The sequence below is a fragment of the Adiantum capillus-veneris genome, chromosome 13 (genome assembly GCF_014529385.1).
Source record: "Adiantum capillus-veneris isolate H3 chromosome 13, ASM1452938v2, whole genome shotgun sequence".
Classification (NCBI taxonomy): Eukaryota; Viridiplantae; Streptophyta; class Polypodiopsida; order Polypodiales; family Pteridaceae; genus Adiantum; species Adiantum capillus-veneris.
In genome coordinates, this window is record NC_140943.1 from 21,923,577 (window position 1) to 21,947,342 (window position 23,766).

Consider the following 23,766-nt stretch of genomic DNA (forward strand, 5'->3'; position numbering starts at 1 on the left):
AAGAACTACGCCGTGGTTTACTACCGGGCCGAGAAAGCGACTTTGATAAATGAAGGGCTCAAAGATTGTACTTGATGACGACGTGAGTAGGGATGTCATAGCTGTTGTCCAAGCTATGCATGATAAAGGTGATAATCTTATTCTTCCTGTTTGGAGAAGCAGCGAAGTTGAGATCACATATTGTCAAGTTTGGTTCTTTGCTCTTCGTAGGTTTGTAGTAGTATTCATTTTTCAATTTCGTATTTAGCTTACCTGAGGACTTAAGAATGTGTTTCGTTAGAAGTTGCTATGTGAAGTTTGATTTCTAGGATTAAGTTTTTAAGATGTCTTATCCTTTTTTTGCTTAAAGTTGAGGACTTGTTTTAAGCCAAATACGTTGCGTCAACTTATTTTACACATGCCTTTTTTAAAAACATTTTTAAGTTAATAATGTTTTGTTTTATCTAGTTTTGTTTCGTAGCAAAAGTGATTTAGTTTGTTTGTTTTTGTTTTTCTTTTCTTTTCTTGTGTCCCTTGCTTTTATAGTTTTATGAGTGCTTTATTCCCTCTTATAATTCGTGCGTTCAGACTATTCTGAACTTATGAAGGTATACATATTGTACTTGATGAACTTCAGTTTCTTACTCATTCTTTTGGGAGAGAACTGAACGATGGATAAAGGTGGAATATGTTTTGACCTGAACAAAAGAACGCCAAGATTTTTCTCCACGCTCATGCCGATTGCTTTTTAGAGGGCCTGAAGATCATACCATTGATCTGATATCTGGAAGCACGTCACCGAACCGGCCACCCTACCGTGTGAGCCGAGCACAGAATGAAGAGATTATGAACCAAGTGAAAGACCTCTTGGAAAAGGGTCTTGTCCAGCCTAGTACTTCACCGTATTGCTCTCCAGTGTTGTTGGTTTTGAAGAAAGACGGATCTTGGAGAATGTGCCTCGATTATAGCACTCTCAACGAAATCACCATCAAGAACAGATTTCCGATTCCTAGGATCGATGATATACTCGACAGGTTACGGGGATCCTCGTGCTTTAGCAGGATTGACTTGAAGAGTGGATATCATCAGATCAGGATAGCGCCGAGAGATGTCTACAAGACAACTTTTCGGACGACTTTTGGGTTATTTGAGTTTTTGGTGATGCCTTTTGGCTTAACCAATGCTCCTGCAATATTTAACCGGATGATGGACAGGATTTTTCAAGAGTACAGGCTTTTTGTTGGCACTTTCTTTGACGACATCATTGTTTTCTCCAAGAATGAGGTAGAACACAGAGCTCATCTGCTTCAAGTCTTTCAGGCATTACGAGATCACACGTTAGTGATTAATGCAAAGAAAAGTGAATTTTTCCTACCAGAAATACACTTTTTGGGACACATTGTGTCAGCAGCAGGAGTGCAAATGGACCAGGCCAAGATAGAGACTATCCGTGATTGGTCCGATTTGAGGAATGTCCATGAAGTTAGAAGCTTCTTGGGACAGTGTTCGTACTACAGGCGGTTCATACGAAAGTTTGCAGAGGTTGCTTCCCCTTTGCATACCTTGACTCAAAAAGAAGTACCTTTCTCGTGGGGACCCACAGAGGTGACTGCCTTTCAAACTTTGAAAGAGAAATTGACTACGGGACCTATTTTGACTTTGCAGGACTTGCAAAAGTCATTTGAAGTATATTGTGATGCTTGTGGTCGTAGTCTGGGTGCGGTCTTGATGCAGGAAGGCCATGTCATAGCTTACGAGAGCCGTTTGTTCTCTAGGCCAGAGATGACAACACAGATTTATGAGAAAGAGCTTTTGGCGGTTATCCATGCTCTTACTCAGTGGCGGCATTACCTACTCGGAGCGGATTTTACTGTCTTTACAGACCATCAGAGTTTGCGCTACTTCTTGTCACACAGAAGTAGCTTTCGGAAAAGCAGATGCAGTGGGGCGAACATCTTGTCACAGTTCCACTTCCAGATTGTCCATGTGCAGGGACAGAAGAATGTGGTGGCAGATGCTTTGTCTCGGAAACCGTTGGTTCTGGCTATTTCCACGATACATCATAGGAGCTTCGAGGATATGGTCGATCAGTATGCCACAGATACAGATTTTGCAGATATTTTCACACGGATACGGGATGGGGAGACAATAGCTGGATACTCCCTTCGAGAAGGCTACTTGATGAAAAAGACTATGTTGTGCGTTACACAGCCGTTGAGGGAAAAGGTTATGACTGAATGCCACTGTCCACCTTTTATGGGTCACCGCGGCATTGCTACCACCATGAAAGGGGTAGAGAGATATTTCTTTTGGCAGTGACTCAAGAAGGATGTGGAAGAGTTTGTGCGCAGTTGCTTGGTATGCCAGAAGGTCAAGTTTGACAGGCGTAAGGCACAGGGATTGTTACAGCCTTTACCCATACCCACCCGCCCCTGGGAAAATATTGAAATCTCCCGAGAACACAGAATGATCACGATGATTTTCCGATTACATGGCACGTCTGAGACGATTGTCTCCGACAGAGACCCCAGATTTATGAGTTTGTTTTGGAAGGCAATTTGGGAGAACATTGGCACGCGGTTGCAGTTCTCGTCATCGTTCCACTTGCAAACTGACGGGCAATCTGAGATTGCCAATTCAGTGATTTTCGATTTATTGAAGTCTTGTATCTCGGATCAAAAGACTCAATGGGAAAAGAACTTACCTTTGGTGGAATTTGCCTACAATAACACGATACACTCTTCGACGGGGAAGACGCCATGTGCGATTGTTGAAAGTGCTGCGAAGGTTCCATCCTTCCTGAGCACGAAAGATTAGATATTTGAAGTCGATGAATATTCGCGAGATTTGGATACGGCTTTTGCCAAGGTTCGCGAGACTTTGCAGGAGTCGCAAGAACGACAGAAAAAGGCAGCGGATCGCCATCGTCGCGACTTGAAGGATGATTGGGTGCTCTTACGTTTTGAGAAGGCACGCCTATGAAAGAAAAAGGGAAAGGAGAGGCTTTTTCCAAAGCTTAGTCTGCTATACTACGGACCTTTCCAGATCATTGACAAGATAAATGATGTCTCCTTTCGATTGAAACTGCCAGATACTTGGAGGATTCACAATGCATTGCATGTGAATCTCTTGAAACCTGTTAAGGGTGATGTGCCTGATGATGGGGAGCCTGATGAGCAACTCAAAGTGGAAGAAAACGAGGAGATCCTTGCTCCTGAACAGATTTTGGCACATAATGATATGAAGAAAGGTAAAGTCCGAAGGCGGTTCTTGGTTAAGTTCAAGAACTTTCCTGCATTTGATGCGAAGTGGATGGAGGAGGAGGACCTAGGAGATACTCCTCGGATTGTGAAACTTTACCTCGATGTTTTGGTTTAGCATAGTCTACTCCAAACGGAACCCAGAATTCAGCTTGGCCGGAGATCTGGTGCAGTGGGATGCACAAGAGGGGAGTTACTCCGGTCCTTTGTCAACAGATGCCTTGATTTTGATACTAAAGTCACTGAGAGTTGACAGTATTCTGCTGGATGACTTTATGAAATGGAATTCCTGATAATGATACTGATTTGTTCTTGACTTCTTGTGAGTGCAGGAACTGATAGCCGAAATGACTGCAGCATTTTGGTCTGATTAATCTCGAATAGACATGGTTGCAATAGGGGTTAGTCAATCGGACATCGTTGAGGTCCCGATTGGACCTAGATGTGATTGCTAGCTACATTGCCGATAAATCATGGTCTAAGATCCGAATGAATGTTGAATGTCATGTGATGTCCTGTGATGTGACTGTCGATTTTGTACATGTGCTAGATGTGTGTTCCTAGTACGTAGGTACTAACAATTAGTGTCTGCTAAGACGGTTTATGGCTTTTGTCGGTTTTGGAAGCGTAATCGCGGTCGATTACAATGCTTTCAAGAGGGGGGTATGTCACAAAGTGATGACATGGGAGAAAACAGAAACCCTAAAATTCTTGCAAACCCTAATTTTTGCCAAAAACCCTAATTTCCAGAAATCGCAGAGGCTGAAAAAAATAAAAAATAAAAATAAAAATAAAAATTGATAAGCAACGCGAATTTCGCTTTTGAAGAGAATGCTTTTTTTTTAACAAAAAAAAGGAGAACTTGAAAGAGAAGAGCTTTTGAGCTCTTATGCTTTTGGGGCTCTGCTTTTGGGCATCCCTTGTACCTTTAAATACGTGGTGAGGGCTTCACTTCTCAGAGCATCTGGACGCAGAGTCTGAGAGTGAAACCCTAACCGCTCTCTTGTACTTTGATGATTGATTAATACAAAAAGAAATACCGAAAGGGGCGCCAGTCTTTGGGGCCAATATCTCTAGGCACGGAACTCCACCGGGCCAGTGCAAATCTATTGTGATCTGTGAATTGTTTTGAAGTGGTTATTTGGTGCTGTCGCGATTGATTCTTGACTTGGAGTGTCCAAGTTTGTTACACTGAGCGTGGCATCCAGCCGAAGTTAAGTCGAGATTCCATGTATCAGTCGTCCTTAACCCCCTACTTGTGCCAATGCTGTAGTGCAGTTGGAGTCTCAAGCCAGGTTGTATATTGGAAAAAGGGGGTCCCAAGGTGGCCAAGAGAGGCGAAAGCATCTAATCAGAACCACTCACCAAGGTCCCATTGTAGCTGAGCTAATGGTTGAGCTCCAATTGCCCATAAATGTGAGTCTCCACTGAGTGCTTCCATTGGGTCTGGAATCTGAATGAAGCAACCATTGACGTCCATGTGAGGCAAGCACTTCAATCCTCTGAAAAGTGCACTCTGAGATCACAGCCACCTCGTACTAAATGCGGGTCAGCCGATCCTCCATCTACACCTCGAACAAATAGCACGCCCTCTCCTCTATGCATGCTCCGGCTGCAATTAGAATGTTTAGTTGCATAAAAGGGCCTATCCACACTAGGGCGTGCAATTCGAAAGACATGCACCAATCAGTTGAAAGTGCAAAGTGTATATCCTCTCGCTTAGTTAAGCCCCCCCCCCCCCCCCCCCCAAAAAAAAATAAAAAAATAAAAAATGATGCTCAAGATGTTATTCTGGGCATCCTCAAGCATGCTGAGCGAGGTGCTCCTCTAGATTCTCCACTGGGGTTGAACATTGAGCACCCAAGAAGGTTGGAAAATCGCCCATGAAGATGCGAATATGATCCGTAAGCAAAGGACAAAATATGAGATATACTGTGCGATTGAAGGAAGGTGGAGCATTTTTTAACCCAAAAGACATTCTATTGTATGATGAAAATACCCTAGGGAGGCAAAAGCCATTTTGATATGATCACCTGGATGGATGCCCAATTGATTGTATCCACTGAACCCATCCATGAAATTGTACAATACATGCCTTGTTGCATCTTCAAGCACACGCTCAGTGAAGGGTGTGGGAAAACCATCTGGGATAGTTACCTTGTTCAGAGCGCGGTAATCGACGTACACGCGGATTTTATTGGATTGCTTCTTAGGCGCTATCACCATGGGTGATAACCACTCAGAGTGCTCCACAGGTACAATGATCCTTGCTTCTTGCTTTTTTTCTAGCGACTTGACAACTTCTGCATACTTTGGGTTGAGCTTGTAAGCTTTGACCGGCTTGGCCCTTTGACCAGAGGGATAGTATAGACACCCAATTCTGGTGGGATCCCTTCCAAATCTTTGTAGGACCAAGCAAAAACATCTTTAAAAGAGTGCATGAAAGAGACTACCTAATCGAGTAGCGTGGGATGCTCCCATAACCAAGCGACTAAGAGAATGTGCTGAGGGTTGTCAGGGTCGTCCAGGTTGACTTCTCCGATCGGGTGTCTGATCGATTGAAAACTCCGCATACTCTTCTTGTAAGCATCCTAGTGGAAGCTCCTCGAAGGGTAAGTCTTCAGATACAGCAGAGTGCTTTTGAGTGGGTGGGGCGTCAGATCCAGAGGAGGTTAAGGGGACGAATTTCTGCAAAGGAGATTTCTTTCCCCTTCTATAGCACACCAAGGCAGACGTTTTCTATCAGGGGGCCACTTGAAGCATGATCATCAGGGACGGACGCACTTGCTTCTGAGACTGACACACTTTCTTCTGGATGACTTGGGTCACTGGTTTTAGCCTGAGGATCCGGGAAAGAGGGTGTATCCATAGGCAAGGGTTGAATAGAGACCACATAGCATGGCATCGATGTGTACCACTGCAGTAGGTCTTCGTCGGGCCCGTCTGGTGGGGTAGGCTGCTCTAGGCCGGGGTTGGATTGTACTGACAAAGAGTTGTGATGAACTACTGGATTTATGCCTCCTTCGAGCCATCCAAGGTAGATGGGAAAAGTTCTAAGTAGGCATCTTCTCGGTTGAGGCCACGACCTCTGCAGAGAAACAAACCTCCGGGCATGGTTGTCGGCATCCTCTGTGGAGAGACCCTTGAAAGTCGGAAACTTAATATTCACCTTAGCTAGAACGCTTGTGAGATCCTCCATGGCTGTTTGTGCAGGAGCTTGTTGCAACTTGCACTGGAGCTTGCTGTAACACAGGTGATGAGAAGTTTATTGATGGGGGTGACTGGGGAGGTGTAGAACTGGTTGAGAGGGAAGGTATGGGTAATGGGGCTGGTGGACTTGTGCTTGGCACGAATGGTTGACAGTTCCTGTTGTAGTACTTTAGAGGACTTAGTAGTGGGCTTTGTCGCTCTTTTGACTGCCTTGTATGTGTCATACAGTAACCACATACAATAACCAGAAGCCCACCCAAGCCTTGGGCACGAAGGCCAGTAACCTATTGGACACTGGCCCAAACGCCACTAGACCAAGGCGAGTGGCTGGACCACTCAAGACAAGAGACTAGACCAGCAGGTCTAGACTAAGCAGGACAAGGTGAAACTAGATTGGACCAAGCTGAAGCATCCCAACCCAATCAAAACCAACAGACCAAGACAGAGAGGTTAAACCCAATAGCTCCTCGACTGGACTTTCAGTGGAGTGAGATTTCAGTTGAGGGGCATGTCAAAAATGAGAGCACCTGTAGCGGAGATAATGTGTCATGCTCTCTACAGTGGGTGCTCCTCAGTGCAATGTGCGTGACATCTCACTAACCAGAATGAAAACACAGAAACAATGGATAACAGAGCAGACAAACACAGTGACTCAACAGTAGAACCTGAACATATGGGACTCGACTAACTTAAAGAAACCAGTATAGACTCTGGCAATGGCAGCACACTCAGCTCCAACCAAGAACTCGTAGGTACAATGGGGTATCGAGGCTCAACTGTTCAGGGATGGTGCAGACGTACTGTGTATAACTTAAGATAATAGACTCTAGCTACAGACCGTACAAAGTAGATGATCCCGATAACCCACAAACGATTATGGATATATACAACCATAAAGAGCCACCAACGGCTCACAAATATCTAATCCAGCTAAGACTATCTCAAAACTATGGTCGTGGTGGTCTGGCCCCGCGTCTGCTAGACCACCACCCGTATGCCTGCCACGTCACTGCCCAAGCAAAAGTGCGTCCAGTGTGGACTCGGTCGAACTGCAATTAACTGCTGTTAGTGCTTGATGTGTTAGGGTACTTATCTTTTTTGATTGTAACTAAAGTCTTAGCTTTAAACCTTAGGGGCATGTTTACACAAGTGCCTAATGCTTAGGTAGTTTGAAATACCCAAATTGTCTTATGGCGTATGACAGTTTTTGGATGTAACCAACGAGTAGTTTGTGTAGTCGTACTGCTGTTTTGGGCCTGTAGTTTGATGATGATGATGAATACACAGTGAAGCAGTACCTTCTTTGTCTCAATCACGGTGTTTCTTATTCATATGCTTTGCAATTCTGTGACTTAATGTGCAGTCTCCTATAGTCATTTTTCTTTATACTACATGTTTCTTGTACTGAATACTTGTTAGGGATGTGAGTCCCTAACACTTTGGCGATCTTGCAATCGGTTTGAATTCAGCCTGAACTGTATGAATGCAGCAGGGTGCTGACATGTTGGTAGACATAGACCACCTACAAGAATTCTCAAATTGGGTAACCCTGTAGGAAGAGTCCGAGGAATATGCAGCAAAGTTCTTGAAGGAGTTCTTTCCGAATCTTCCAGGGGAAATCAAAATTGCAATTGCTGACAAGGTAGTTACATCATTTTTACCTTTTGGTGCCTGCAATTTGCCTTCATGTTACAGTTGGTATGAAAGAAAAGTGTTGTTTACAATATTTAAGACAAAAAAGAAGAAACAATGCATGAGTGGGTCAAGGCAAGGATCTAGTTTACCACAACACTCATATGGCACAAGGTTTAGACTGAGGAGTGTCACAAAAATACGGAAGCGAAAATTGACTGTAAAATGCAATTTATATACTCAAGAGACTTTGGAGAGAAAGAGAGAAAGCTTGACACATCATTGGGGACCAGAAGAAGGGCTGGTCCCCCCCCATAAAGAGAATATCTTTATTACTAAGGGAGAATTCTTTACAAGCACCGGAACGGGGCGAAAGCCCGTCCTCTATTCTTTCTTGTCCTTCTTCTTCTTCTTACTGAGAGAGTAGAAGAACTGCTCTCCTGACTACTAAGAGGATCTTTCCTCTTCTGTGAGATTTTGGGAAGCTCTCGTAAGAGTCTATCTTCCACAAAACTCATCGAAGCGAAAACTGACTGTTAAATGCAATTTATATACTCAAGAGACTTTGGAGAGAAAGAGAGAAAGCTTGACACAGTAGTAGAAAACTCTTTTTCTCTCTCTACTAGCTGCTGCAAATTCTCTGTTTTCAGCCCCTAATCACCTGTATTAAGGTGAATTTCAGCAAAGCTTTAGTAGGAAACTATTCCTCTCTACCTACTATACACACACACAAAGTTTGGAGCATTTCCGTCGCGAAAAGAACCTCCGTTTCGGCATTGGAACGCGTTCAGGTAACAATTTCTGGTTATGTGCAGAAAATTACAGCAAGCGTGTGTGCGTGTGTTTTCTCCGTGTGTTGACTGCAGGAATGATTATGTCCGAAGAGACATAGTTAGCGGAAGATAGACTCTCGTTTTTGAGAGCTTCCGATGTGCACACAACTAATTAGATAATTCTTTTCTCGTAAATAAATTAATTATTTACAAAGTCTGACTTAGTTACAGGAGAGAATTCTCTGCAAGGGAAAGACAAGAAGAAGAGTCTTGTAGTGATGATTAAGAAGAACCTATAAGGGGGGTTGCTGTAGTAGTAGAAACTATTGGGACGGGGACTGAACTGCAAGAGCCTGAACATAGGCTGCAAGAGACCCCACCTGCAAACCAAGGAGGCCAACAAACAACTCCTTCCATAGCAAACCCACTTTTGGGACAATTGGTTAATGTACTGCTAGCTCAGACAGTCTTAAGGGCAAGAAGATAGTTGTAGTTTGTACGATCAGAAACACCTCACTTATCTTTCAATCCACATATCTTTCATTTGCAGTCTCTGTGCAGTTCCCCCCCAGCTTCTGTGCAGTTTTTGTGCAAATTATAAGCAGTTTATTGCAGAGTCAATTGCAATTCAATTCAAGCAATTACAGTTTGCTACTACAGACAATTTTCTGTTTTTGAAAGTATGCAGTTTATGCAGTACACAATTTTATGTAGCCTTTTGAAGGTTATTCAGTATGCAATTACTATTGTTCTTTATTGCTTTGATCTTTGCTTTATGGCGACAAAGAAGAAGAAGAAAAAGTGTGCTATTTGTCAAAAAGATGGGCACTATGCAAAGCGATGTCTTTACATGTGTAAGCCTTGTCAAAAAGAGGATGTTTGTGTCAAGTATTGCATGCCAAAGTTGTGCAGGGAGTTGTATCAAATCATGTAGAGTTTTCAAAATGCATCATATCATCATGATATGTGTGATACTCAAGAGGATCTAGATTGGTTTTCTGATTTTCTTGAAGATGCACACAAGTGGCATAATAGTTGAGTTGGTAAGAGGAGAAATTCATGCTCAACTATCAAGCGGATATCAAGGTTGCAAGAAGTGTGTGAATGTATTTCAGAGCGCTATGAGGACGAGTTTGATGATTATCTCAGTGATAACGATTCTCAATGGTGTTTTCAACTACCTGTTATTGCTTCCAACCTAAAACAACCTCAAGTTCTCAATTTTCAGTTACTAACAATTTTTCAGTTACCAACAATTTTTCAAGCATCTACGATTTCAGAGCTTGAATCTGATTTTTCAGCACGTGAAGTTTTTCAACCTGATTTTGATGTTCTTGAATATGGGATCAAAGTTGTAGATACTCAGATTACTGAAGAGAATAAGATGATTCAAGAAGGAGATATTGTTCAATGCAAGGGAGATGAAGTCCAAAGGTGATGAAGGAAGGAGGAGGAAGCCAGGAGCAGCTCATCAGCCAAAGGAGGCAAGAGGACTGTCGCGAGCTGTCCCAAACCTCACATCAAAGAGATTCACCTCTTTGTAGGAAGAGAATGAAAGTTACCCGAAAGAAGAATTGGTGATTGAGAAGAAGGGAATCCAAATGGGGGTGAGCCAAAGAAGCCACCAATATCCCATACAAACCCATATACTAACATTGGACATCAATCTTGAAGAGGTTGAGATTCAGAGATACATCAGATTTTAGTGTAATGAAGTGGAAGAGATGAAAATAGATGAAGACATAATGTGTTCTAATGATGAGGATGATGTGATGAATTAGTTTTTGATATATCTTGATGAGGATTATCCTGCAAGTGATAGTTGGAAGGGTGTGTTGATGGAGAAGTGTTTTTTGGACTTTTGAAGACTAAAAGCCAATTTCTAAGAGTCGATACGAGTTATTCAAGTTCTGAAGACAAGGGTCTTGAATTTCAGGTCCGTGATCCACAGATTACTGATTTTCAAAGAAGTTATGTACCTGAATTTATTGTATTTCAAAGTCGTTGTTTCTTAAGCGGACTTGATCAACAATCTCTCATTAGAGTTGGAGAATGAGAAACATTCAAGTATGGTTGCGACAAATGAAGCGGTTTTCAAAATCAGTCAACTTCAAGAAGAGAAGGCATCATTGATGGTGGAGATTTCTCAGGTTCGAGTTGAATTTGACTTGCATATTTCTTACTATTATGAAGTTCATGATGCTTTTAAGCGTTGTTTTGGATAAGGATAATCAAATTGAGGATTTGAATCTTGAACTTACTCAAATCAACAATGTGGAGCCTTCTTCAAACCTTGATGTTATGGAAGGTGTCTTGAATGATGATGTTATCATCAATCATCTTTACGATGTCAATGCTTTTACAAATTCAGTTAAGGAGATTGAAAGTCCATCTTTTTCCAAGGAAGTTCAGTTTCCTGATGATATTCTTGATGATTTATACCAAGTGCCTGTTGACAATGGTTTTGTTGATGTTGAGGAGATGGATTTGACTGATGATTATGCATGCCTTTTGCTTGCAAGTTCCTGATGATGGTGAAGTGGGTTTCCGTGAAGATGGTTCTACTTTTTTATGTGATTTTGTTGATGGAGGAGACGATGTTGATATATCTCATTGGTTTTATATCTTCATGCTTGATGACATACGGGAAGTTTTCCAGGGAGCACAAGTCAAAAGTTTTCAGTTTCTGGGAGATATCACTGATTGAAGAGATTTGTAGCTACAAAGTGGATTTCTTTATGTTTTTGAGTTGGGATGTGAGCAAGCCATCTTGGTAGTGTTTTTTATGTGTGAAGGAGAGTTCAACTTGTTATTTTCAAGCCTTGAATCAAATCAGTTTGGGTGTTTCTTGAATCAAGATTTTCAAGAAAATCAATTGTTTTGGCATACGGAGTCTAAATCACGTCTCCCAATGTTTCATCTACATGATGCAGAGATGCAGAGATATTGGATATGTTCAAGAGGTAGTGTATAATGGTTGCAAAGTTTGCATCCTACCTTGAATCTTTCTTCAATCTTTTTGAAGAGAAACCTCAATCTGATCCTGAACTTGAACCTAAACCTGCTACTTAATTTGAATGTGTACTTGAATATGAAAATGGGCCTAAAGACCTGAAATCACTTGAAGAAGAGGAGAGTTTGCTACTTTGTAGAAGGTATCTCAATTTAGGTGATGTGTAGAAGATGACGGTTGAAATGATGACTATATGAAAGGTGTTTGGGAGCAAATCAAACTCAGAACGTATGATGTGGTCAGTAAGCCATATGAGATCTTTGCAGAAGAAGTAAAGGAGGAAAACTTCTTTGTGCAGAGGTAGTATGATAAACTGAAGCAGCAATATGAGGAGTTGCTGAAGCAGTTGGAGGAGCAAAAATATCATCAACATGAACAACTGCATGCTCAGTGTGATACTGTAATGTTGAATAATTTTGAAACTGAAGTTCAGAGCAGTCAAATGAAGATGCAGTTACAGTAAAAGATGCAGGTGAAGAGGCAAGTGATGCAGGTGGACAAGAGAAATGTAAAGATCCAGTATTGATTATTGTTGAAGATATACTTAGTAAGGAGAATACTGAGGTTATAGAGGAAGGAACCGAAGTTAAAATGGATGCAGGACTTGGTGGAGATGGCAAGACAACTTTAACTGAAGGAGAAAGTACAAAGCAGCAGTAGACTGAAGTTAAAGATTATGTTGATGTTGATATTTCTGATCAAGGGATGGGTTCTCACAATGTTTGATAAACATTGCCCACCAGGTGTGCCAGGTGTTAGTGCCTGATGTGTCAGGGTACTTATCTTTTTTTTATTGTAACTAAGGTCCTAGCTTTAAACCTTAGGGGCATGTTTACACAAGTGCCTAATGCTTAGGTAGTTTGAAATATCGGAATCGTCTTATGGCGTATGGCAGTTTTTGGATGTTACCAAAGAGCAGTTTGCAGTCTTCCTGTAGCCGTACTGTGTTTTGGGCCTGTAGTTTGATGATGATGATGAATACACAGTGAAGCAGTACCTTCTTTGTCTCAATCATGGTGTTTCTTGTTCATATGCTTTGCAATTCTGTGACTTAAATGTGCAGTCTCCTATAGTCGTTTTGCTTTATATTGCATGTTTCTTGTACTGAATACCTGTTAGGGCTGTGAGTCCCTAACGTCTGTCTGTCCAATGCCTGTGACATTGTAGCCCTGCTACACACTCTTATTCATTCAACATGCAACAATTCAGGTGCATGTTCTAGTGCATGTGTTGGAGTCGGATTTGACAGGCAGAGGGGGATACTTCTATCTCTAGAACCACTTCTTGTGTGATCATCCGACTTTACTGGATGAGGTTTAGAGGTGGAGTCGTTGGTGCCAGATGCTTAGTCGACAGGCACAGGGGGATACTTCTATCTCCAAAATCACTTCTTGTGTGATCATTCGACTTCACTGGATGAGGTTTAGAGGTGGAGTAGTTGGTGCCAGGTGCTTAGCCAACAATGACAATAGTACCGGGAGGTTTCATTAGAGTGTGGACTTCTCCTATCTCCATGTTCTCTCCTTCCCTAGTGGTACTGTGGCCCTACAGATTTGGTCATTCCTTCACCCTTTTGTGAGCTTGTCAATACCAGTTGTGGGACATGTTTATGATCCAGTTGTGAGACAGGTTTGCAACCTTCTATGGATGGTTTTCTTGATGTTCGATATCAAATGTGTTGAGATCCTTTAGATGACAGGTTTTCACATAGTGTCGACAGTTGGTGGGGACATCTAGTTCGTACTCCTGCAATTAACAATATTTGGATGCTTCTTCCATACATCCCTTTGGAGAGCTCGAACGTTGGGGATAGCCCTTTGCGTGCAGATCTAGCCACGACTAGCATGTATTGCAGGTTCTTTGGTCGTGGTGTTTTGCCCAATTTTTTGGCATGTTACAGATCAGCCCTAGCGTTCTTCATGGGCTTGTTTTAGTTTCCCAAGCCAATTCCTTTACTCTTCCCTTGAGTATTGGTTTTATGTTGTGTATTGGATTTTGATTGCACAGTTCAGTTGTGGGTGTATTCTCTTCAACACAAGTGGAAAGAATAGTTTTGTTGGAGATTTTAAGGAATCAAGTTACAACAGAGGGAGTATATGTGCTCTTCGAAGTTTGTATGCAATTTGGCATATTGTTTTGAATTGTATTACAAAGTTGAGTTTGGCACGTGCAGAGGAGTGGCAGATATTTGGTTTGATCTCCTTTTTGGACAACATCAGCTTCTTTGGCAAACACGATCCTCAAGTGACGACCATTTAGGTCTTCCTATTCTTAGCGGTCCGAGTTTACCAATGGTGTGATTCTCTTTGAGTCAAGTTCTTTGAGATTTAGGTTTTGCTATTCAGTTAGAGAGGAAGCAATTTTACTCAAGGTTGTTTTTGGTGGTACTTATTCTCTTTTTCCAAGATTGTGCAGGAAGGGGGCTTCCTATCTTTGGGGGCATTCTTGGCTTTAGCTCTGGAGCTTTCAGTGACAATGTTTGCTCTGTTCTGACATGGGGTTGAGTCAACCTCAGAGCATACTTTTGAGGATACTTCTCTTTCAGAGAGGGCTTTCAGGTTATTATCTTCAGGTTACTTCCGGTGCTTCATTCGACAGAGTGCCATGCATGGTGTCTTCTAGTCCTTGGTTTCCTTGCCCATTTTTTGTGGCTTTGGATGGTGTGCTTTAGTCCACAATGCAGTTAATACCTTGGTGGATGTTTTTCTGTTGCTTTGTCTTTTGGATTTGTGGTGTGATGGTTGCTCTTCTTAGTGCATCCGAGCAGTAGTTCCTATGTTTTATCTTCCAGATTGATCCCTAGAGAGTCTACGATTTAGGACACACCTACTTTCCTTATCCATAGACTAACATGTTATTTCATACAAGTGGATAGTGGTCCTTCTCAGGCCAAGAACCAATTACAGTTAGCCATGGTGTTCTTTGTAGCTGGGGAGATGTTCTTCTTGGTTCTCCCAGATTTGGTTCCAGGTTCCACAAATACATTTTCCTTTCGGATTCACCTACCTCAGGTGATGGAGTTACACAAGTAGAGACTATTGGAGAGTTATGGCAGTTATCCATGGTTCGGGTGTTCTCTCTTCATAGGGGGATATGGAGCGAGCTTGGGAGTCAGTTACCTTTCAGTTCTAGTGGTTCCATGTTCAATGGATAGGATTGACAGTCCATGTGGTGGCTTTCTAGAGCACCTTGTTCTTCTCTTGCAGAGCTTGGGTGCAGGACTCCTTGATCTTGCCGTATTATTCCTTTTTGTTGGATGTTTGTTCCCGTTTCACTCTTAGAGTGGGGTGATACTCTCTGGGGATGTGCTTCACACAGATGATAAGTAGCACTTTTCGCTCTCAGTTTCGATGAAGCTCCTTCATATATAGTTTGCAATTCATCATTGTTTATGGTGGTTGGTGCAAACCCTTGGTTCTTCGTTATCGGACATTTGATTTCTTAGTAGCTTTGGTTGTCCCATTCTTTGGACTTCCTGTAGCAGTTTGGAGATTCTTGTATGTGGTATATGACCGGAGGTGCAGGTTTTCGATTCTTTCCTCGAGGGTGGAGCACTTCAAGGTTGGGAAATGATTCGGATACCAGTAGTTTATACATTTACCCTCAGTCTTGGCGCATTCTCTTGGAGCTTCAATAGCAGGACTTTCTGCAAAAGCTGGTTGTGCGTCTTGTGAGTGGGTTCAGTTGAGGAGATTCTTGTTAGAGCTGGATTTATTTTCAGTGGATAGCTTTAACTTCCCAGACGTCTTTCGGGGTAGTTGCTGGATGGGGTAGTGGCTGGATGATATACCAATCAAGTACTATTCGACTTGGGAGTTCTGTAGCAGATATCCTTGTCCATGAAAACCTCTCTTTATAGTTGCAGATTGCTCACTCCATTTTCCTGGTCCATCTTCCTTTCCGGGAGCTGAGAGGGGGTGTTATAGTTTAAGCATCTCTCTGGATTCGTCCAATCAATCCCAATTTCTCCTAGGGACAGGTGTTAGGGAGTGAGGGCTGTTTTGTGGCTGTGCCCGACATGTGTGAGGAGGTTTTCTCATGTCGGAATATGTCTAGCCATGTTTAGCCCTGGTTTTTTGGCTTGGTTCCATGGCCATTAGGCTCTCTCTCTCTCTCTCTCTCTCTCTCTCTCTCTCTCTCAGATGTCCTATCTCTTTCTACCTCAGTGATCTCTCTTCTCCACAAGTGCCTGCTGCCACCTTTGACAGGCCACCCCTTGAACTCTGTCTAATAGTAGCCTGGGGCAAGATGCTGCATGTCGATAAGCTTGCAGGGCTCAGCTAAAAGGTGGACCTGCACCAAATCTTGAACATCCGTGCGACTGGGGCGGATGCGGATAATCCAACAGATGATCTCCCAACAGATAACAGAGAGCGACCACTGCCGCGAGGCTCGCTTCGCTGTCTCTTCTGGCTAGAGAGAGTCGGATGGCATTCTCTTTGGGGGTGGGTAAGGGGGTCGCATCAGTCTCTCTGTGACAGAGCTGAGGGCGCCGTTGGTGTCTGATGCTGAGGTCGAGGAGACAACTCAGTCTTGTCTAAAGGTGCGCTGCTACTTGAAAGGGCAGCAACAGCATTCAGGAAAGGATGTGGGGAAGCAAGAGAGAGTGCGAATGAGGAGAAAAGGAGGGGTGCGTTTGAAGCGAGTGAGAGAGGGGTGTGATTGCAGCAGGGCCTGGGGCTGACGTGCGGAGGGAGGACGTGAAGGAGAAACCCGGGGGGGGCGGGGGCGTCATCTATGTTTTTGTTCTCTTATTGGAGAAAACTGTTTCTATCAGTTTCATGAGAGAACTTTGACTTATTGGCAATCAACTGATGGACTATCTGGATCACCTAGGCGCTCAAAAGACGCATGCAAAAAAAACATGTTTTAAGGTCTTTTTGGATGCCCATCGGCAAGCGCCCATTCTCAATAGGCTTGTAGTCAAGGCTCTGAGAAATCTTTGTTCTATTTCTTGCAGATTTTAAGTGGATCAGGAAAGAGCGAATTGAGATCTTCAAATAACACATGTACTGCTGTTTGTTTCATGCAGATCCAAACAGACCTGGATTGCACCTTGATCTAATCAAGTTTCTTTTAAAGCTGAGATCGAAGCGTATTATCTATGTTTCTTGCAACCCTGCAACATGTGCTCGGGACCTTGATTATCTTGCTCATGGGCTGGTGATTCTTTTACTAGTGCTTGGATGGAAAGTCTGTAGTGAGCTGGTGTCTATGCATTATTGTCATCTGCATCTAACCCTATCTATGTTTGCACTGCCTTTGTGCAATAGTTTCATGTTGTAATTAAATTGCTTTGAAATTGTGAACTAATGTTAGGCTTGTAGCTTTTTAACGGAAACATTCATATCTTACATTAATTCTTTCATCGGATCTGATTAAGCATGCGTAAGCTTTCTGATTAAGTCTGATTGTGTTTATTTTTTAAATTTCACAGCCTGGGACAAATGTAGCAGGGGCCTACAAGCTGTTAAGTGTGCAGCCCGTAGACATGTTTCCGCACACTCCACACATCGAGTGTGTTTGCTCACTTGAATTGACTTAAAAAGGTGAGGTAATGGCAGCAATTACTTACACAAACCAAGTTGGCAGTTTTGTTGTGGATGGTATCATTGCATCATTACAGCCGAGTATGGCAATACTGGAGTCCTTGGATTTTGCCAGGCTGGTTGTTTAGCAGAATGGTTTAAATGTAAGCTTGTACAATTTTAATTATGGCTGTGAGTATACATGTACCTTTTTCAATATTTAAAAGCTGGTTTTCAGAGAGTTTTAACACTTTTGTGGTAACTCTATGTTGCATGTTGCAGTTCCAAAAGATATGGCCAGGGTTGCATAGCTATTCCATTCAACATAATCGATACATACAAGAGTTCCGCGACGCATGCTCAACGTCACTTCCCTGACAAATGTTTTGTACAAAGCATTACTTACTGTAATTCATTGTGGTACAATCTTTTACTCAAGTCTACAAGATGACGAGTTTTTGGCCCTTGCTGCCTTCTCTTGATTCACTGGTTGTCCAGCTCCAGCAGTAGAGTTACACATCGAGGTGATGTCTCCTTTATAACTTCATGTTTCTCCAGACGTAATGTGTAAAATGAGTAGAATTATCAAAATCAAACACTGTAAGGAATGGCAAAATGGTTTGTACTAACCTGTCAGTACTCATGGTGAATGCTGGATAGCATGGATTTGATGATCGATAGTCTATAGAGGAAGCAAATGAGGTGAGGAGAGTTTAGTTGTACAGATCTTGATTTGTACTTGCCCCATGGCATCAAGCAAGTGTGGCTATGGGGCTCTATTGTACCTAGTTTAAAACATTCTGAATCCCTGTGCCATTGGCCTCAATGGTTAGCAATGAAAAATTTAGTATCTCCTATGCTACTTAATCGATCGCTTATCTGACTGGGATAGATGCGTGTTCGTGTTGATCATGACACTACCGCCTCGATGCTCGCAAAAGCTGTGAGCCCATGTTGATCTGTGATTGCAGAGAGTGGGTTGCTCAATCCATCGTGTGGGCCTGCTAATTGATGAAGTCACCAATGGAGCTGGCACAATATTTTTTGTTGCTCAGTCTTTTAGGTTCTCCCCTCGACAATTGGAGCTGTACCCATCTCTAGATTCTCCGCCAATGCAAACATGGAGATAACACAAATGACATTCAGATTCAGTCACCACATAACAAGTGGGCTCCCAATAGAAAGCCTCCCTTTGGTCTTGAAATTGGCACTAACATAGATTGGCAATCAAACAAGCAGCCATCTCCTGTCATTTTCCAACAAAGGAGCTCCCGAACAAGGAGGGTAGCTCATCAAACTTCCTTGAAGTAGTGTTGTAGCTCCTGCTCTTGATGAACAAATTAGCAACTCTTAGCGGCTTACAGAAAGTCACATTTATCATAAATTCATGTCATTGGAGGTATATGAAAATAATATTGAAGTAGCTTAAAAAAATAATGATTCGAATGAAGACTATTTGCTATGGATTACAAATGGCCTATGGTTTGATAAGCGGTTTCTTTGATGTCGGATCAATGAAAAGTATGCTGTTTGTTTAATGTATGTGTTACAATTTCCAAGTTACTTCCAACAAACGTGCAACATTTGTGAAACTTGCAAGCCACTGTAGTCCCAGTGTGCGCTTAGAAGCAAATTCGCTTGAAAGTTGAGAGATGTGGAAACTTTAACACACTTTTATCTAGCGAATACCATACTTTCTATGCAAAAACCATGTACCAAAAATTATAAAGCGAGTTTATCACACAAACAGGTCAGCTCTTGGTGTGTGAGCCGAACCTCACTACTATTGCTTGCTATAGGTGGTCTTTTTGCAGAGCAATTGCTTGTCATTATGTGCAAAATTTTCATAATCTGAGCATAATTGGGATACCTTTCCTCTTCTACAAGACATGGGAAGATATTGATTTGTGAATCTCTGGTTATAGTTTTGTCACTCCATTGCAATACCACGGTCAGCAATCAATAAAGTCACGTGAATGGTTACCTCCATCTAAAGGATCTTTATGGACTAAAGGCTACCTTCCTAAGATGTTGCTTGTTCTTTCAACATGGACCTTGTTGATCTTTACATTTCTCACTTTAGAATTACCATCGTATTGCTTGTAAAGGTCTCTTGAAGATTTTGACTAGCAATTTGGACTATCTAACACACAAAAAGAGTTGTGGCACCATGAGTCCAAGTCCCAAGAAATTGTCACTCTCCATGTGGAGTATGTTTTTATATTAATTGATATGCATGCATCGATTACTTACAACAATATTTGTTTGATTACATACAACAATGTTTGTTTGAGTATCTTAAAAACATCGTCTTGAGTGGACTCTTAAGTACATCACTCATCATGCTCATCTTGGCTCTATGAAGATGATTAATGACCTTTCGTCTTACCAAGGTATCTCTTGCAAAGAGTGATTGCACTATATTGTTTTGTACAATATTGTAGCATCATGCCCTTCAAATTGATAGAATCATTACCCTTGTAGCTTGTTAATTTTTCCATTCAACCCAGATATTGCCAAAGTATTTTAAAGGCTTGCTTATGTTCAACATTTTCTAATCTCATGCCCAACTTGGGTTAATGTAGCTTATTGCTCTTTTCATCTAACCCAGGTAATGCCAAAGTACCACCAAGCTTCACTCATGCTCAATAATTTCTAGCTTGAAACCCAAATCGGCGGGTTATTGTAGCTTATTACTACTTTTATGTAGCCTCGGTATTGCCAAAGTAATGCCAAGTCTTGCTTATGGTCAATACTTTCTAACATGAGACCCAACTCGAGTTACTCAGGAAATTAAGTTAGTTCTTCTAATATGTAAAACATATCAACATAAAACTGGAACACTATTATATCATACATATAGTTATTTTATTATAAAAACCATTGATTCTCATCTATGGGGAAAAAGAAACGCCAAAAACATTTATACAATGAAATATGAGTCATATCCAAACATGTGGCTGTCATGAATACTACAAAAGATAACATATCTCTTATACTATATCTTTGTTGGTAGAGAACAAAATTTAAAAAATTTATAAGAATATTAAACATTAACTTGTCCAAGGATTCAAATTGTATTGGTCACAACCAAACCATGTATGCTATGATCCAAACAATTTCCTCACCACCATAAATCAGTGTAAACTTGAAACAAAAAATCTACGAAAGGGTAATAGAACAAATCTTTTTGTTTCGCAAGTAATCCCATTAGGTTACCTAGAGTTTAAACACCCTTTCAAACACATTTTATACCCTCAAAATATTGCTTTAAGCATCATAGAATAAGAGAAACTGATATTATAGCGGAAGTGTAAACCATGCTTTAGTGGAATGAGTCCACAATACTAGCATGTCATGTATGCATATCAAAAAAATAGTGTGATAAGCCCTTGGTTTCAATGATGGTCTCAACAGTTTGAGCTGGTAGCATACGTGCCTTGTACGATTTGTAATGGCATGGATACATCACAGTTTGTTGTTGCCAAACATAACTGTGAGCTTATATCCTGGTATTGCCAATTCGCCAAATCTGTGTGCCATTATCCTTGATCCTAAGTTAATGGATAGTACTTGGCAGCAAATGGAAGCCGTGCTTCTCATTAAAACTTTCAAAGCACTTGCTTTGCAAATTTTGAACACATCCATGGAATGCTTGTGATTTTATCACAATTTTGATGATTTTTTGTTCAGAAAGATGTATCAACATCTTTTTTTCAATGCATGCAAGGCCATCATATGAATTTACATTGATAGTGTAATTTCTTTCTCAAAAGGTCTCTCCTTGCATGCGAATCAATTTACATGAGATATACTTATATTTTCCTTGGCAGTTTTTTTCTCTTATCGCATGTAATTCAAATTGCTGTTGTGACTGCTCAACCAATAATTTTGTTACAATTTTTTGGTAACATCGTGTGCAAGGCGTGCTGGATGTAATGTTAATTTTCTCGCATTTTTCTCAAGGTGAATTTCCTCTTCTTTGTCAGTTTCTACCATTCGATCACTAAGATTCCAATTATATTTCTTTAACATGATCCTATTTTACAGGATTTTGCACAATGGCTACAATGCTTTTTGGGGATCCTATGGACAGACAAGCTTAGAAAGTGCAAAAAAAATGGTAGCCACAAGGACGCGCAAATGGCCCATCCATCAGTTTTGGATGACCTAAAAAACTGATTACCCGATAGGATACCAAAAAAGTTAACATATAGTGAAACCAAGTGTTTATGCAACATTAAACTAGACTTTTCAATTGTCCAATGTAATTGGACCTTTTGGTGCAGGGAACTATTAGGTAGAGCTGAAGGAGGTGAAGTGTGCTTGAAAACTTAAATTTTGAGTTGATATCACCTTTTCTAGTGTCAATGAGTGCAAACATAGGTTCCATATGTAAAAAAAAGGGTCGCCACAAGGGCGCGCAAATTGGCCATCCATTAGTTTTGGATGACCAATTTGGGCGCCCTTGTGGCCACCCTTTTTTTTGCACTATCTAGCTTTGTTTACCCCATAGGATACCAAAAAAGTTAACAAATAGTGAAACCAAGTGTTTATGCAACATTAAACTAGATTTTTCAACTGTCCAATGTAACTGGGCCTTTTGGTCCAGGGAACTATTAGGTAGAACTGAAGAAGGTGATAGTGTGCTTGAAAGCTTAAATTCTGAGTTGATCTCACCTTTTCTAGTGTCCTTGAGTGCAAACATAGGTTCCTTATGCAAAGAAAAGGGTGGCCACAAGGGCGCGCAAATTGGCCATCCAAAAGTGATGGATGGGCCATTTGTACGCCCTTGTGGCCACGCTTTGTTTTGCTCTTGGTAGGTTTCTCTGCCTCCCAGGATACTTTAAAAATATAGATTAAGTGAAAGAAATTGTTTTTGCAGCATTACTGTAGAGATGCCACTTCTTTCCACTCAGATGTGTTTTATACTTTCCCCATAATTAAGGTAAGTTGAAAGAGTATCATGTTCATCCAATTTCCGTTGTGTTGTTACTTCAAACAAAAAAGATACACCTTATTGAAACCTATCACCAACTACAACAATTTTCAAGATTGATGGATCACATTTAGAAGAATGTACAAGATAGAGAGACAATTCAAATTATTTTTTATTACTTCCAAAAAGTTGATTTTACATCATACATCTAAGGAGTTCATAATTTTCTTGACCATTTCCTGACGCCTCTCTTGCACGTAAGGCAACTCCCCAGTCAAGAGGGACTCCGCTATGGCCTTTGGGTCAATTGAGCCAATGGAAGCATGTATCCCTATCTGGGCAAGCACTTTACCACGAACACCAGTGCCAAATGCTGTGCATACAAGGGATCTACGCACGAGGAACACAACATGCGCAGTTTGAGCAATGGTGCTCAAACCCAAAACCTTGCTAAAATCTTTCAACGACCACGTCATAAAATGGCCTTGGGGAGTAAATTCATTATGGACAATGGCAACATCGCCAGGGAGGATTTTTCCTAGGTAATGGGCAAGGGAAGACTGAGGTTCAAAGCCCCGTCCGCCTACCACCCGTTCTTGCTGCAAAATCATCAACCTCCACAACGTCCTGTCATGAGTTACCTCCTGCTCCTTGTCGTCCTCCTCCTTGTTGCCCTTTCCATCCAAGCCAATGCTCCCATGCATCGCAACTACGAGCTTTCGATCATCAGATGGGGGGTTGCGTAGTGGAATAGGCATCCTAGCGGCCTCAACCTTGGCTTGTGCGGCTTGGAATTCTTCCTCAACCATGTGCAACTGCTCTGCTGCCAGGACCTCCGCACACACAACTGCAATAGTGTCAACAACAGAGTCCCCAAGTGGCAAGAGCTTGCTTTCAAGGGCATCTGGCGTATTGTCTAAGGGAAATTTGGTGACGTTGCATAGCACGCTCAAGTATTCATCCATTCACAGGCCAAATGTTTTCTCCAAATCATGCATAAACACATACTCCTCCCCATCCACTACCACTGAGGAGAAGTGGCTTATTTCCATTTCTGGGAGAGCCTCATCAGTCGATGGTAGTGGAACTATAATGTTAGTAGGGCCAGCCACGACGATGGATTTTTGTACCACCTCCTTGAGCCCCTTGGGGTACTCGAGCTGAAGTGTTTGTCCTTCTGCTGCAAGGTTCACGGGGTCAACCACCTGCTCCTTGTTGTCCTTGATGAAGGACCCAACCTGAAGGTGTGGTAGGCGGAGCTCTTCCATATCAGGTTCCTCGCTCACCAAGAAGATGAACGCCAGTTAAGAAAGGTACTCCACCCCCAACTTGCGTTTTTTGAGCGGTGACACCCCTGGGGCTTGCTTGTCCAAGAAATAGCCTATGTCGGTGGCAATTTCTTGGAACCGTTGCAACCGCTTGGAGATTGGGC

General features: G+C 41.9%; 1 protein-coding gene across 5 annotated transcripts in view; it reads left to right on the forward strand.

Annotated features, from left to right (window-relative positions):
• Window positions 1–18,250, forward strand: part of LOC147443690 (RNA methyltransferase family protein) — a 126,484-nt gene extending 108,234 nt beyond the window's left edge. For 2 of the 5 annotated variants that reach the window (XM_086526494.1, XM_086526495.1), the window contains exons 9-11: window positions 16,900–17,030; window positions 17,305–17,559; window positions 17,678–18,250. In XM_086526494.1, coding sequence (XP_086382620.1) covers window positions 16,900–17,030; window positions 17,305–17,412 — 239 coding nt within the window. In that variant the 3' untranslated portion in view covers window positions 17,413–17,559; window positions 17,678–18,250. Of the gene's footprint in view, window positions 1–7,938; window positions 8,092–16,899; window positions 17,031–17,304; window positions 17,560–17,677 lie in introns of those variants that run through there. The other 3 variants (XM_086526496.1, XM_086526497.1, XM_086526498.1) reach the window with 3 other exon arrangements.
• Window positions 18,251–23,766: the final 5,516 nt, after the last annotated feature.